Source organism: Tarenaya hassleriana, unplaced genomic scaffold, assembly GCF_000463585.1.
Source record: "Tarenaya hassleriana unplaced genomic scaffold, ASM46358v1 Cleome4, whole genome shotgun sequence".
Taxonomy (NCBI): domain Eukaryota; kingdom Viridiplantae; phylum Streptophyta; class Magnoliopsida; order Brassicales; family Cleomaceae; genus Tarenaya; species Tarenaya hassleriana.
The window spans coordinates 4613001-4629652 of record NW_010966881.1 but is presented as its reverse complement, the minus strand read 5'-3'; the positions used below and the strand labels follow the sequence as shown (position 1 = coordinate 4629652).

Here is a 16652-nt window from a genome sequence, read left to right as displayed (position 1 = left end):
CAGGAATCTTGGATTTGTTTGTTAAGTACTGCTTTTTGCCAGGTTTCTTCTTCCAGAAGCACGAAAACACCAGAAAACCGAGGAAGAAACGAGAAAGTTCTCCCGGAAAATGAACCTTGCCCGAGTTTTCTGCAGAAGATTACACCAAAAATGTCTGGCTTCTGAATCCAAATCTCAGATGAGAGTCGATACGGTCGCAAGGGATATTATCAGACCTTCATCCCCGACCCCTGACCACTTGAGGCACTTCAAACTCTCTCTTCTGGAACAGCTCGGTCCTACGATCTTTGGCCCTATGGTTTTCTTCTATTCAAGCAGCAGATTCAGACAAGCCGAGCAACTGCAGAAGCTGAAGAAATCGTTGTCCGAGACATTATCTCATTTCTACCCTTTAGCTGGACGACTCAAAGGGAACGTTAGCATCGATTGCAATGACTCGGGTGTTGATTTCCTTGAAGCAGAAGCTGATTCTTCACTTTCGGGGTTTCTAGAGGAACCCTACTTAGAAGGGTTGCAGCAACTGATTCCGACACAGGTTGATTCACCGGAGGCAAGAACAAAGTTACTTCTGGCGCAAGCAAGCTTCTTTAGATGTGGAGGCATAGCTCTGGGCGTTTGCCTTTCCCATAAGATAGCCGATGCGTCTTCTATAGGTCTGATCATGAAGAGCTGGGCTGCCATGTCGGCTCGAGGATCCATGAAAACCGTTGGATTTCCTGTCTATAACACAGCAAATCTCTTCCCGCCGGGAAATTTCTCGGACACAGATCCTGCGCCGGTGGTTGAGCCAGAGATCATGAAAAAGACGGTTTCGAAGAGATTTGTCTTCGGCGCTTCCGACATCCAATCTCTGCAAGCGAAATCTGCAAGCTCTGAAGTGAGCCAACCGACAAGAGTCGAGGCTGTCTCTGCCCTCATATGGAAATGCGCAATGAAAGCAACGAGAACAGTATCAGGAACACCGAAACCATCAGTGATCGCACACGCTACAAATATACGCCGGCTTGTCTCTCCGCCATTGCCGGAGACCTCCATCGGCAACCTCGTAAGCTACTTCGCGGCTCGAGCAGAGGAGGAAAACCAGACAAAGCTTCAGAATTTGGTCTTCCAGATAAGGAAAGCGAAACAGAACTTTAGAGATAAACACGTACCCAAGCTAATAGGAAACCCAGAAGCTCCGGACATCATCTGCAACCACCAGAAAGAAGCAGGGGATATGATCGCGAGTGGGGAGTACGATTTCTACATCTTCTCGAGCGCTTGTCGGTTCGATCTGTATGAAACGGACTTCGGATGGGGAAAACCGACATGGGTCGGAGTTCCGTCTGTACAGCAGAAGAACATGATGGTGCTTTTCGACACGAAGGAGCCTGGAGGAATCGAAGTGTGGGTTAATCTGCATGAAGAAGAGATGGAACTCTTTGAAAAAGACAGCGAATTTATCGAATTCGCTTCTCCAAATCCCTGCATCATTGAACCCTTTCTCCATGTCCTTTGATCGCTACAGAACCGAAGCTTCCAGGGCAGATATGTATGTTCTTCAAGGAAAAGAGAAAGATACAACGCGGAAATCAACTAGCCGTTGGAGGCTACAAAATGATGACGTGGAAAATGAAATAATCCAATAAATAAATAATAAATGAAAATTAATGTCGGTGAACTTTTTTTTTTTTTTGTTAAAGGTCGGTGAACGGGCATTTATCTTTAAATGATAATGAGAAATGACCGTTCGGTTTTAATTCAAAGATTGAGGTTGGAGCGGAACCGAAGATCGAGAATCGCAGAAGCGAAGATCGAGAATCGCAGTTTACAAGCGAAAGCATAAGGAAGGCGAGGACTCACATGATTAGGATTAGGGTTTTTCTCTTTCATCTGTTCTTCGGTACTTTCTTTTCCTCTTTTTGTTTGCGAGAAATTGGAGAACCCGCTAGACTGAATCTTGTTTTTACCGCCGCATTCCAGCCAGGAAAAGCTTTCAACTCCCAATGGAATCAAGGCAAGATCTTGCACTGTATCTTCTCCTTTCAGCTTCCGGATTGATGAAAGAGCAGAAAAGAGGAAAGAGGTATAATTGCCCTGAGAAGACGAAGATGGAGCAATAGATTATTAACTTTCTTGTTGTGGCTTTGTTAGTTCTTCAAGAAAGTTGAAGAGAAGAACAAGAATGAGGTGGCTGAAAAAGATCGATCGCTCTCTGGCTTAAAGGCAACGCGTATCACCCACTTTGCTTATAAAGCTACTGCAGGTTCAGTCCGAAAGCATTTCCAGAACTTAAAAAATGGATGTCTTGATGAGATTGGGAAAGCAAGAAATGAGTGGGCAACATCTCCGGAGACATCAAAATTTAGGTACTTTTCTTTCTTTCTTCAAAGTTGGATTTCTTATCTCGTTAGGGAGACAAGCCGGCATGTCTTCTTCCTATTTTGGATTTTAGAATCCGGTGGTCAACAGGCAAAAATACCCTGTAAGCAAGTCTCTCTTTTATGGGATTTTTCCCTTTTTGAGAAAGTTTTAATCTTTTTTTTTTGAATGATCATATGCAGTTTTGTTTGCCCTTTTTCCAACAGAGCTCTTATAAACTGAACTAACAATCTCAAGGGGTTATATAGTGAATCGTCTCCATTAACCCAGAAGAATCGCAGAAGCCTCTGGCGTTGCCCACATGCTTCAAGAGCGAGATTCCCATGTCTCTTGTTTCAGGGCATCATTTCTCAGGCTGTCCTGTGAAACGGGACACTGGGTTTGCTGTGCCGACAAGAATACAACACAGTGTCCAAACCGACAATGACCGCGAGAGGTTGACAACTCATGCCGCTTTTACTTTCCCGCCGGTGTTTCTGACAAAAGGAGGCCGAGACACAAAGCAGAAGCAGGTCAAGCAAGACCTTTTCGAGGCCATCGCCCTCCTCGACCACGCTGCCATGCCTGACGACAAGCTCCGTGTGGATCAGGTTCTCTTTTCCTTTCCTTTTGATTCACATTGTCACCTGATAGACTGGAACAATAACGTCTCAGGATACACTATGATGAGTGTCAGAACTTGTACGAAGTGATCTGATTGTAAAGTATTGCTTTGAGGACCAGTCTATTACAATCCAGAACCTTGAGAGCAATTTCATAAGTCAAATCGATGGGCACTGGTTCATGATAGTAAAACATGATTGCTAATGAGGATTCGTATGGAGAATACATTAGCAATTCTAATGAGGATTCATATGGAGAATACAACATACAGGTTTGTTCTTGGTAATCAAACCTATCATAAGATGACGCCTGTTCTCATTGCTTTTTCTCTCTGGTTAAGGTGACGGATAGTGCGTAAGCTGGAAGCGGTTAATCCTACTAAGGCGCCTCTGAATTCCGATTTACTCAATGGAAAATGGGAGATCATTGATACGACCTCTGTGTCCATTTTTCAGATAAAGGTAAAATCGAAATCCTTCCTCTTCTCTGGCTGCAAAATCTGTTTAAACGAATTGCAGGTGGATCTGCAGGGTCCCAAATGAATTGGTTGTGATATTTATATTCAGTCCCAAGCATTTCCAGAACGTAAAAAATGGATGTTTTGAATAGACTAGGAAAAAAAGAAATGAGTTACCTTCTTAAATCCTTAGAGCTCCACAATGAAGAACATTGTTTTTCCCCTTCATTGACTGTTAAATCTTTATGTATCGAAATATAATAGTATGCAGATACCACAGACGAGACTGAGCTCAGCCTCACCAAGACAATGTAGGAACCAACATCTATGCTTGAACAACAATGAGAAGTCTCATCATCCTCCACAGGAGATTCTTCGGTAATCACAAGAATTACCGAGAATGCTGCAGGAGAGAAGCAAAGACACAGAAAGATCCATCCTTCCACTCCTACCACTTCACTACTGAAGAGGAAAACTCGGGAAAATCTTTCTCTGATCCATAAGTGGGTTCTCCAGCATTAGTGAAAAAATCGTTGATACGTGGATAGCTGTCTTGACATAGATGCCAGCATTCTATGGTGTTGAGTGAAATAGAAAGTTTTGTTTTCAGCTCTGTTGATTTCCTCGAATTCGTGTATATAGCCAATGTAGTACTACTTAGATGTAGAATGTATGCATTTTTTTTGCATGTTATTTGCCCTTTGTCAAAAGCTTCAGAAACTCATTGATCACGCGTCTGTTAGATTTTCATCGCTGTTTTGATCTTGTATTGGTGTGTAGCCTCTTCCTCCTATGGGTTGATGGGGTTGATTTGGTTGGTGCAAAGAAAACAACAGGGGTGAAAGCAAACATGTGCAGAGGCAAACCGACATGGGCCGGAGTTTCGTCTGTACAGCAGAAGAACATGGTGGTGCTTCGGGACACGAAGGAGAGCCTGGAGGAATCGAAGTGTGGGTTAATCTGCATGAAGAAGACAGGGAATTTATCGAATACGCTTCTCCAAATCCCTGCGTCATCGAATCCTTTCTCCCTTTCCTTTGATCACTACAGAACCGAAGCTTCCGGAGCAAATATGCATGGTCTTTATACCAAAAAAAAAAATATGCATGGTCTTCATGGAAAAGATAAAGATCCAACGCGGAAATCAACTAGCCGTTGGAGGTAAAGTATGATGACGTGGAAAATGAATTAATGTCGGCTATCCTCTTTTTTTTTGGTTATAGGTCGGTGGACATAATATCCTTAAAAGAGAGAATTACGGTCATAATCAGAGTTTCAATTCAAATCTCGAGGTTGGAGCGGAAGCGAAGATCAAGAATCGCAGTTTCCCAGGGAAAGCATTACGAACGCGAGAGAGAAATCACAGGATTAGGGTTTTTCTCTTTCCTCTGTTCGAAGTATTCAGTGTTTTCTTTCTTCTTCTTCTTCTTCTTCTTCTTCTTGTCTGTCTGGATTGCGAGAAAATGGGAGACCGCTTGTCTGGCTCGCTTATTTCCGTGAAACCGAAGAGGTCAGTACTTACTTCCCCATGTCTTTTTCCCTTTTCTCACTTCGTCGCTCTCTTTTCTTTCCAAAATTCTATTTGGTTGGTTAGAAAGTGTAGAAAAGTTTGGGAGTGATGTGGTTTGCGATTGTCTCCAAATGATTTCGGTTCTTACACCGAGAACCCATCCGATTTAGGGTTTTTCTATTTCATCTGTTCCGAAATCGGTACTTTCTTTTCTCCTCTTTTTGTCTGTTTAGATTGCGAGAAAATGGGGGAATCCCTACCGCATTGCAGCCAAGAAAAGCTTTCAACTCCTAATGGAATCAAGGCAAGATCTTGCACTGTATCCTCTCCTTTCGGCTTCCGGATTGATGATAGAGCAGAAAAGATGAAAGAGGTATAATTGCTCCCCTGCTTGTGTTATATCTTTCAGTTGTCATTAGAATTTCCTGAAAAAAGAAGCTGATGGAGCATAGATTATTGGCTTTCTTGTTGTGTCTTTGTTAGTTCTTCAAGAAACTGGAAGAGAAGAACAACAATGAGGTGGCTGGAAAAGCTAGTGCAGATTCAATCACATGCATTTCCGTAAAAAATGGATGTCTTGATTAGACTAGGAAAACTGGGGAGAACCTTTCTCGGCATACCCATCAATGGATTCTCTAACACAAGTGAAAAAATCAATGACCTATGCATAGATGTGTATCATGTGTTGACATAGTTGCCAGCATTCTATGGTGTTGGCTGGAGTAGAAAGTTTTGTTTTTGGGCTCGGGTTATTACATCGTGTTCGTATCTGTAGGCTATGCAGTACTCTAGATATAAATACATATATTTTGCATATTAATTACCCTATCGGAAGCTTCAGCTTCAGAAACCCGTTTAACAGTTGCTTATTATATTTTCATAGCTATTCTGATCTTGTGTGGATGCGTAGCTTTCTCATTTGGTTTTCATGAGGTTGATGCTGATATAGAGAAAACAACAGGGGCGAAAGCTAACGTGTGGGCAACATCCCCAGAGGGAGCCGACATCAAAATTTAGGTACTTTTCTTTCTCTCTTCAAAATTCAATTTCTTATCTCGTTAGGGAGACAAGCTGGCATGTCTTCTTCCTCTTTTGGATTTTAGAATCTGGTGGTCAGGTCAACAGGCAAATGCCCTGTAAGTAAGTCTATCTTTGATGGGATTTTTTCCTTTTCGAGAAAGTTTTAATCTTATTTTTTTTATGAATCATGATCATGCTGCTTTTTAATGTTTCTTAGTTTGCCCTTTTTCCAACAGAGCTCTTATTAACTGAGCTAGCAATCTCGAAGGTTGATATAGTGAATCGTCCCTATTAACCCATAAGAATCGCAGAAGCCTCTGGCATTGCTTACATGCTTCAAGAGCGAGATTCTCATGTCTCCTGTTTCCAGGCATCATTTCTCAAGCTGTCTTGTGGACAACATCTCCAGAGGGAGCCGACACCAAAATTTAGGTACTTTTCTTTCTCTCTTCAAAATTCAATTTCTTATCTAGTTAGGGAGACGAGCTGGCATGTCTTCTTCCTCTTTTGGATTTTAGAATCTGGTGGTCAGGTCAACAGGCAAACACCCTGTAAGTAAGTCTATCTTTGATGGGATTTTCCCCTTTTCGAGAAAGTTTTAATCTTTTTTTTTTATGATCATGAATCATTATCATGCTGCTTTTTTTATGTTTCTTAGTTTTCCATTTTTCCGACAGAGCTCTTATTAACTGAATTAGCAATCTCGAAGGCTGATATAGTGAATCGTCCCAATTAACCCAGAAGAATCGCAGAAGCCTCTGGCATTGCTCACATGCTTCAAAGAGCGAGATTCTCATGTCTCCTGTTTCAGGGCATCATTTCTCAAGCTGTTCGTGGGCTTGCTGTGCCGACAAGATTACAACACAGTGTCTGAACCGATGACTGTGAGAGGTTGAAAACTCGAGCTGCTTTTACTTCCTTGCCAGAGATTCTGACGAGAGGAGGCCGAGGCATGAAGCTGAAGCAGCTCAGCTGAAGCAAGACCTTTTCGTCGCCATCGCCGCTTGATGACAAGCTCCGTGTTGATAGGTTTTCTTTTCCTTTCCTTTTGATTCTGAATTCTTATTTTGTCAGGAGAGTGTCGCCTTTTTCCTCAGCTTCTGGAATCTGATGTTCCACAGGCAAATACCCTGTAAGTAACTCTCCCTTTTATGGGATTTTCTTTTTTTCGAGGAAGTTGTAGTCTCTATTTTTTTTAATGATCATGATCATGCTGCTTTTTTGTGCTTCGGGTGATACGTGGTTGAGTTGTAACAAGAAGTAAATAAGGAACCAACAAGAATCTGATTTAGCAACGCGTTATTTGCTCTGTGTTAAAAAGCTTCAGAAATGCAAATTATTTGCTCTGTGTTAAAAGCTTCAGAAACGCGTTGAACACTTGCTTGTTAGATTTTAATCGCCGCTGTTCTGATCTTGTATTGATGTGTTGCTTCTTCCACCTAAGGTTTTCATGGGATTGATTTTTGTGCAAAGAAAAAAAATACAGGGGCGAAAGCAAACATGTGGGCTCAAACTTCTGAAACATGTGGGATGATTTTTTGTGCAAAGAAAACAATAGGGGACAAAGCAAACGGTATCTAAAATTAGGTACTTTTCTTTTTTCTTTTTAAAATTCAATCTCTTATTTTGGTAGGAGAGACATGTCCGACAGTCTTCTTCCTCCGTGAGCCTCTGGAATCAGATATTCAACAAGCAAATAACCTGTTAGTAACTCTCTCTTTTGAGTTATTTTTCCCTTCTCATTCTCGGGAAACTTTAAGTCTCTTGACCCAACATGAATGGTATAGATTTGAAAATGTATATATTTTGCATATTATTTGCCACGTCTAAAAGGTTCAGAAACACGTAAAGCACTCGCTTGTTAGATTTTAATCGCTGCTGTTCTGATCTTTTACTGATGTGTAGCTTCTTCTTCCTAAGGTTTTCATGGGATTGATATTTGCGTAAAGAAAAAAAAACAGTGGCGAAAGCAAACATGTGGGCAGCATCTGCTTTAGAAGTCGAATCTGAAACATGTGGGAATCATGTGGTTTGATTTTTTTTTTCAAAAAAAACATGACAGAAGAAAGCAAACATGTGGGCAACATCTGCAGAGGGAGACGGTTTCTAAAGTTAGGTACTTTTCTTTTTTTTCTTCTCAAAATGCAATTGCTTGTTTTGTTAGAAGTGACAACCGGACAATCTTCTTCCCCAGTTAGCTTCTAGAATCGGATGTTCAACAAGCAAATACCCTGTAAGTGATCCCTTTTCTAGAAAGTTTTTTGCCTTTTTTTTTATGTTCATGATCATGATGCTTTTTATGCTTATTGGTTATCTATGGTTGAGTCGCAAGATAAAGTAGAAGAGAACCCAACATAAATCTGATTTCTAAGTTGGCAAAACTTGGTATAGATTGAGATGAAATTTACAGACAAGAGCTGGAGCCTCTGCTAGGCTTTAATATAAAATGCAAAAGGATTGATCCTTGCATATATATACACATATATATACATACATGTGTACATATATATAATTCACATATATACATACATATGTACATATATATAAATATATATGCATAAACATATACAGATATGTAGGTATATTCGTACATATATATACAAAATGCAAAAGGATTGATCCTTGCATATATGTACACATATATACATACATATGTACATATATATAAATATATATGCATAACCATATACAGATATGTATGCATATGCATACCTATATTCATACATATATATATGTGTGTGTGTGTGTAATGAGATTTTTCCCTTTTCGAGAAAGTTTAATCTTATTTTTTAGTGATCATGATCATGCTGCTGCTAGTTTTCCCTTTTTCCAACAGAGCGCTTATAACTGAACTAACAGCCTACATGGTTCTAGAGCGAGATTCTCATGTTTCCTATTTCAGAGCATCATTTCTCGGGCAGTCTCGTGAAACGGGATACTGGGTTTGCTGTGCCGACAAGATAACAACGCAGTGTCCGAAACAACACTGACCGCGAGAGCTTGAAAGCTCGAGCCGCTTTTACTTTTCCACCGGCCTTTCTGACGAAAGGAGGCCAAGATGGGAAGCTGAAGCAGCTCAAGCAAGACTTTTTCGTCACCATTGCCCCCCTCGGCTGCTGCCCGATGACAAGCTCGTGTTGATCAGGTTCTCGTTTCCTTTCCTTTTCATTCATAATGTAGCCTGATATAGTGTGGAACAAGAACGGCTCCGTGTATTATAATTAGTTTGAAGTTATCTGATAGTAAAGTATTTATTTGAGGACCAGTCTGTTACAATCCAGAACCTTGAGAGCAATTTCATAAGTCAAATCGATGGGCAATTTCTAATGAGGATTCAGATGGAGAATACAATATACAGGTTTGTTCTTGGTAATCAAACCTATCATAAGATAACGCCTGCTTACAAGAATCCATGAGGTACAATTGAATATGTTCATGTCATTGGATTCTCCAGTTTTTTGTTCTCAATTCTCATTCTTTTTTCTCTCTGGTTAAGGTTTGGACGGATAGTGCGTAAGCTGAAAGCGGTTAATCCTACCAAGCCGCCTCTGAATTCTAATGTACTCAATGGAAAATGGGAGATCATTTATACGACCTGTGTCCATTTTTCAGATAAAGGTAAAATCGAAATCTTTCCTTGTCTCTAGCTGCAAAATCTGTTTAAACGATGTTGTGATATTTATATTCAGTCCCAAGCATTTCCAGAACGTTAAAAATGGATGTTTTGAATAAACTCGGAAAAAAAGAAATGAGTTGCCTCCTTAAATCCTTAGAGCTCCACAATGAAGAACATTCTTTTCCCTTCATTGACTGTTAAATCGTTATGTATGGAAATATAATGGTATGCAGATACCACAGACGTGACTGAGCTCAGCCTCACCAAGACAATGTAGGAACTAACATCTATGCTTGAACAACAATGAGAAGTCTCATAGTCCTCCACAGAAGATTTCTTCAGTAATCACAAGAAATACCGAGAATGCTGCAGGATAGAAGCAAAGAAACAGAAAGATCCATCCTTCCACTCCTGCCACTTCACTACTTGAAAGGAAAACTCGGGAAAATCTTTCTCTGAATATCCATCAGTGGGTTCTCCAGCGTTAGTGAAAAAATCGTTTGATATATGGATAGCTGTCTTGACTTAGATATCAGCATTCTATGATGTTGAGTGAAGTAGAAAGTTTTGTTTTCAGCCCCATTGATTTCCTCGAATTCGTGTATATTGCCAATGTAGTACTACTTAGATGTAGAATGTATGTATTTTTTTGCATATTATTTGCCCTTTGTCAAAAGCTTCAGAAACTCGAAGAACACTTTTGTGTAGCCTCTTCCTCCTATGGTTTGATGGTGTTGATTTGATGCAAAGAAAACAACAGGGGTGAAAGCAAACCTGTGGGCAACATGTGCTGGGGAAGACTGGAGTTAGGTACTTCTTTTTCTTCCTCAAAATTCAGTTTCTTATTTTGTTAGGAGAGTATCTTCTACTTTCAAAATTAGCTTCTGGAATATGATGTTCCACTGACAAATACCCTATTAACCTGTAAGCAATTCTCTCTTTTATGTTTTAGTCTCTTTTTTAAAATGATCATGGTCATGCTGCTTTTTTCTGCTTCGGATGGTTTATGGTTCAGCTCTAACAGGAAATAGGTGAGGAACCAACAACAATATGACTTAGAAATTAACAAAACTTTATAAGTTGAAAATATATACATTTTTCATATTATTTGCCACATGTTAAATGCTTCAGAAATGCGTAGAATACTTGCTTCTTAGATTTTCATCGCTGCTGTTCTGATCTTTTATGGATCTGTACTTTCTTCCTCCTATGGTTTCCTCGGGGTTAATATTTGTGTAAAGAAAACAGGGCAGACAGAAAACACTGGGGAAACATCTGCAGAGCGAAACCGTATCTAAAGTTAGGTACTTTTTTTTTCTTCAGAATTTATTTTCTTACTGTGTTAGGAGAGTCAAGCCAACATAAGTCTTCTTCCTAAGCTAGCTTCTAGAATCTGATTTTCAACAGCTTGAGAAACGTGTAGAACACTTGCTTGTCAGATTTTCATCATTCACCCATACACCCACATATATATATATATATATATGTATATATATGTAGATTTTCATCATTCACCCATTCACATGTTCACCCATACACCCACATATATATAATATATATATGTATGTATAAATATATGTATGCAAATGCATACATGTGTATATGTTTGTGTGTGTGTATATATATGTATGCATATATGTGTATATATATGTACTAATCATCAACCCTTTTGCATTTCTTATTACCTTGTGAAGCCTATGAAATTATGAATCCAAATGATAAACCCTTTTGGGACACTGGGTTTGCTGTGATGAGTCTGATGACAAGATTACAACACAGCGTCCGAACCGATGATGGCAGTGAGAGGTTGAAACTCGAGCGACTTTTACTTTGCTGCAGACGATTTTGATGAAAGGAGGCTGAGGCGCGATGCTGAAGCAGCTCAGGCAAGACCTTTTCGACACAATCCCCCCTCGATCATGGCGCCATGCGATTGAGATTCAAGCAGTGGCGCGATGAAAGGAGGCTGAGGCGCGACGCTGAAGCAGCTCAAGCTCCGTGTTGATCAGGTTTTCTTTTCCTTTCCTTTTGATTATGAATTCTTGTTTTGTCAAGAGAATGTTGCCTTTTTCCTCAGCTTCTGGAATCTGATGTTCCACAGGCAAATACCCTGTAAGTAATAATTCTCCCTTTTATGGGATTTTCCCCTTTTCGAGAAAGTTGTAGTCTCTATTTTTTTAATGCTCATGATCATGCTGCTTTTTAATTCTTCGGTTGTTATGTGGTTGAGTTGTAACAGGTAGTAGATAAGGAACCAACAAGAATCTGATTTAGAAGTTGGCAAAACTTTTATAGATTGAAATGTAAATATTTTGCAACTTATTTGCCCCGTGTTAAAAGCTTCAGAACGCGTAGAACACTTGCTTGTTAGATTTTAATCGTTGTTGTTCTGATTGTGTTGATGTTTTGCTTCTTCCACCTAAGGTTTTCATGGGATTGGTTTTTGTCCAAAGAAAAAAAAATAGGGGCGAAAGCAAAAATTAGGGCAACATCCGAAGAGGGAGACAGAATCTAAAATTAGGTACTTTTATTTTTCTCTTCAAAATTGAATTTCTTATTGTGTTAGGAGAGTCAAGCCAACATTTATCTTCTTCCTAACCTTGCATCTAGGATATGATGTTCAACAGATAAATACCATGTAAGTAACTCTCTCTTGTATTGGATTTTTCCCTTTTCGAGAATGTTTTGGTCTGTTTCTTTAATGAGTCATGATCATGCTGCTTTTTTTATGCTTCGTATATTTTGTGGGTGAGTTGTAAGAAAAAGTAGAAGAGGAACCAACATGAATCTGATTTAGAAGTTGAAAGTTGGCAAAACTTGGTATAGATTGAAAATATATACATTTTGCATATTATTTGTCACGTGTTAAATGTTTCAGATATTTGTCACGTGTGTCAACACGTATTTTGCTTGATAGATTCTCATCGATACTGTTCTGGTCTTTTATTGATCTGTAGCGCTTCTTCCACCCAAGGTTTTCATGGGGTTGACTTTGGTGCAAAGAAAACAACAGGGGCGAAAAGCATGCATATCAGCAACATCTGCCGAGGGAAACAATATCTTAAGTTAGGTACTTTTGTTTTTTCCGTTCAAAATTCAATTTTTTAATTTGTTTTTTCCTTGTCTTTTTCCTAAAAATTTAGCTTCTAGAATCTGATTATGAACAAGCAAATAACGTCAGATTCTAGAAGCAAATAACCTCTTAGTAACTCTCTGTTTTGTTTTACCTTTACATTTTCGAGAAAGTTCTAGTCTTTTTTTTTTTTATGTTAGTATCTCTGCCTTTTTGTACTTTGGATGATCTGTTGTTGAGTGGTACGAGACCTTACGTGAATCTGATTTAGAAGACTTGGTATAGATTGAAAATGTGTATATTTTGCATATTATTTGCCCTGTGTTTAAAGCTTCAGTAACGTGTAGAGCACTTGCTTGTCAGATTTTCGTCGTTGTTATTCTGTTCTTGTGTTCATGTGTTTCTTCTTCCTCTTATGGTTTCCACGGGGTTGATATTTGTGCGGAGAAAACGGCAAGGCCGACAGCAAACCTTTGGGCAACATCTTATTTAGAAGTCGAATCTAAAACATGTGGGAAACATGTGTGTTGATTTTTGTGCAATGAAAACAAGATGGGAGAAAGCAAACATGTTGGCAACATCTGCAGTGGGAGATAATATCTAAAGTTATGTGCTTTTCTTTTTTCTTTTCAAGAATCAAAATTCAATTTTTTTTTTATTTTGTTAGGAGAGACAAGCTGACAGTCTTCTTCCTCGGTTAGCTTCTAGAATCTGATGTTCATCAAGCAAATACCCTGTAAGTGACTTTCTCTTATCTGCGGTTTTTCCCTTTTTCTAGAAAGTTTGTCTTTTTTTAATGTTCATGATCATGATGCTTTTTTATGCTTTTGGGTGATCTGTGGTTGAGTTGCCTTTCATTTTGACTGTTAATCTTTTTGTTTGTAAATATAATAGGTTACCTAGACTTCTTGTAAAGAATCGGCCCTCAAAAGACAAAATGTCGCTTTGCAAATCATAGTCTGCATTGATGATTGCTATATCCTAGATCTGTCTTGATTGACTCGGTTTCTTATTTTCCAGGAAAAGTACGATTGTAGGACTTTCGATTTCAGTCAGTAATACCCAACAATGAGAAGAAGCAGTCAGTCCTATGTCAAGTAAGAATATCTATGTCATGATATGTCATGATACATTCTGAACTTGGTTGTTATGGCTTTGTTAGTTCTTCAAGAAAATGGAAGAGAAGAACTAGAATGAGGTGGCTGAAAAAGATCAATTGCTCTCTGGTGTAAAGGCAAGGCAAAACACTCAAAAAGCTACTGCAGATTCAGTCCCAAGCATTTCTTTCCATAACATAAAAAATGGATCTTTCGATTAAACTAGTAAAACAGGAAATGTGTCTTAGATCCTTAGAGTACCACTTTCGAGAACATATTTTTTCCCTTCATTTCGACTGTTAAATCTTTACCTATGGAAATACAATTATGTGCAGATATCACAGAGGTCACAGAGGTGAGCAACAATGAGAAGTCTTATCAACCTCCCCAGAAGATTTCTTAGGTGATCACTAGAATGCTGCAGGAGAGAAGTCTTATCTAGCACTTCACTACTGAAGAGCAAAACTCGGGAGAATCTTTCTGCGAATATCCATCAGTGGGTTATGGAAAAATCAATGATATATAGATGGGCTTGCTTGTTAGATTTTCATCACTGTTATGAGCTTCAGAAGCTCGAAGAAAACTTGCTTTTTAGATTTTCATCACTGTTTTGATCTTGTATTGGTGTAAAGCTTCTCCCTCGTGTGGTTTCATGGGGTTGATTTGGTGGAAAGAAAACAGCAGGGTGAAAGCAAACACGTGGGCATCTGCAGAGGGAGATAATATTTGTTAGGAGAGTGTCGGCTTTCTTCCTCACTTGCCTTCTGGAATCTAATGTTCCCCAGGCAAATACCCTGTAAGTAACTCTTTTATGGGATTGTTCCCTTTCGAGAAAGTTCTTGTCTCTTTTTTTAATGATCATTGATCATGCTGCTTTTTTATGCTTCGGATGATATGTGGTTGAGTTGTAACAGAAAGTAGATGAAGACCCAACAAGAATCTGATTCAGAAGTTGGCAAAACTTTGTATGGATTGAAATTGTATATATTTTGCCTACTATTTGCCCTGTGTTAAAAGCTTCAGAAACGCGTAGAGCACTTGCTTGTTAGATTGCCGTCGTCGTTGTTCTGATCTTTTATATATGTGTTGCTTCTTCCACATATTGTTTCCAAGGGGTTTATTTTCACAACAGGAGCGAAGACAAACATGTGGTCAACATCCGCTGAGGGGGATGGTATCTAAGCTTAGGTACTCTTTTACATTTTTTCTCTTCAAAACCGAGTGTCTTCTTCCAGAGCTAGCTTCAAGAATACGATGTTCAACAGGCAAATACCATGTAAGTAACTCTCTCTTGTATGTGATTTTTCCCTTTTCGAGAAAGGTTGCCTGTTTCTTTAATGATCATGATCATGATCATGATCATGCTGATTTTTAATGCTCCGTGTAATATGTGGTTGAGTTGTAAGAGAAAGTAGGAGAGGACCCAACGAGAATCTAATTTAGAAGTGGCAAAACTTGGTATAGATAGAAAATGTATGTGTTTTGCATATTATCTGCCATGTGTTAAAAGTTTCAGAAACGCGTAGAACACTCGCTTGTTTGATTTTCATCGCTGCTGTTCTGATCTCGTGCTGATGTTTGATTTTTGTGCAAAGAATAAAAAAACAGGGGCGAAAGCAAACATGTGGGTTCAACAAGCAAATACCATGTAAGTAATGTTTTTTTCACTTTTCTAGAAAGTTTGGATTTGCAGGTTTCGCTTTATAATAAAAAAAAATATATACAAAATAAGGTTGGCAAAAATATCCAAATTTTAAGTATCTGTCCCGATCAGAGTCGAATACTCGAAATTCGGATATTCGCCATTCAACGGGGTTGAGATTGTTGGTATTTTAGAGTAAACGATTGATGGGTTTTAATCACTCATGTGATGCACGTGTATTACGAGTATGGTGAAGGAGTAAAATACTTGTAAAAGATGTGTTGTGAATTTGTTTAAAGTGTTATGATTCGTCGGAAAAATTACGTTCTAAACTAGAACATGAAAAGGGGTAAGGTAAACACAAACTTAATAGATCTTTCGAGTTATACGACATAATTTTTGTTAAAAGATCTACCTATGTGAATACGAAGTTTGACCGCTTCAAAATGTTTTAAGATTTGACATTTATGCATTCATGGAAGGGATATAGACACATGGTCATATAAAATGTCAAGGTAAACATAAATTTGTATTGATTGTGTGTGTTACGTATTCAGTAGCTCAACAGGGTTCAATCGTTTTCGACACCTACTAAATTCGAGCTATTGAAGTATATTTTACTACATGGAAGTTCAATCATTGCGACACTTTCACTTAGTGATGTAAAACGGGCTGGCTCGGACCGGCCCGGACCGGCTCGTCTCGAGCCAGCTCATTTTTGGCTCAGCCCGTTCGGCCCGTTTTTTTACGAGCTAGAAAAACTCTGATCCAAACCAAATTGTCCGAGCTCCGAGCCGGCTCGCGAGCCAATCCATTTTTATCTAATTATTCAAAAAAATTTAAAATTACATGAAAATTAATCATTTAAAGTCTACGTAACAATATTTTGAAGTCATACAATATAACATAAAATATTTAACATAACAATCCATAAAACTATATCTAAATCAAGAAAAATTAACAAAACCAAACCAACATAAAAAAGTGTAATACACCAACAACATCAAAATATAACAAAAAATATACATCAACATCAACATAAAAAGTTTCATACATCAACAACATCAAAATATAACAAAACGTAATACACCAACAACATCAAAATATAACAAAAAATATACATCAACATCAACATAAAAAGTTTCATACATCAACAACATCAAAATATAACAAAACATATACACCAACATCAACATATCATGAATTTTAATTTGCTATATAAACAGAAGAAGTGAAGAAATTAAAGTATGAAACCCTAATATTTTTTTAATGT

General features: G+C 38.6%; 1 protein-coding gene across 50 annotated transcripts; it reads left to right on the top strand.

The window, feature by feature from the left end:
• The first annotated feature begins 6 nt into the window (after positions 1 to 6).
• LOC104824021 (vinorine synthase) lies at positions 7 to 15013 on the top strand. Of its 50 annotated transcripts, none has more exons than XM_019203700.1 (21): positions 7 to 1882; positions 1963 to 2951; positions 3305 to 3425; positions 3686 to 4931; positions 5165 to 5304; positions 5415 to 5948; positions 6035 to 6067; positions 6188 to 6219; positions 6322 to 7654; positions 7872 to 8067; positions 8146 to 8184; positions 8854 to 9096; positions 9218 to 9368; positions 9448 to 9569; positions 9801 to 10871; positions 11407 to 12088; positions 12178 to 12205; positions 12525 to 13376; positions 13661 to 13737; positions 14073 to 14533; positions 14870 to 15013. In XM_019203700.1, exon 1 carries the CDS (start codon positions 110 to 112, stop codon positions 1496 to 1498), a length of 1389 nt encoding a protein of 462 aa, XP_019059245.1. In that variant the 5' UTR covers positions 7 to 109; the 3' UTR covers positions 1499 to 1882; positions 1963 to 2951; positions 3305 to 3425; positions 3686 to 4931; positions 5165 to 5304; positions 5415 to 5948; positions 6035 to 6067; positions 6188 to 6219; positions 6322 to 7654; positions 7872 to 8067; positions 8146 to 8184; positions 8854 to 9096; positions 9218 to 9368; positions 9448 to 9569; positions 9801 to 10871; positions 11407 to 12088; positions 12178 to 12205; positions 12525 to 13376; positions 13661 to 13737; positions 14073 to 14533; positions 14870 to 15013. The 50 variants fall into 50 exon arrangements, with proteins under 50 accessions (XP_019059245.1, XP_019059247.1, XP_019059255.1 ...); XM_019203702.1 differs by having other exon boundaries at positions 6035 to 6071; XM_019203710.1 differs by lacking the exons at positions 6035 to 6067; positions 6188 to 6219 and having other exon boundaries at positions 5415 to 5450; positions 5893 to 5948.
• The last annotated feature ends 1639 nt before the right edge of the window (positions 15014 to 16652 follow it).

Coding starts and splice junctions, on each gene's coding strand:
- LOC104824021 (XM_019203715.1), top strand. CDS start 110: ATGAACCTTGCCCGAGTTTTCTGCAGAAGATTACACCAAAAATGTCTG.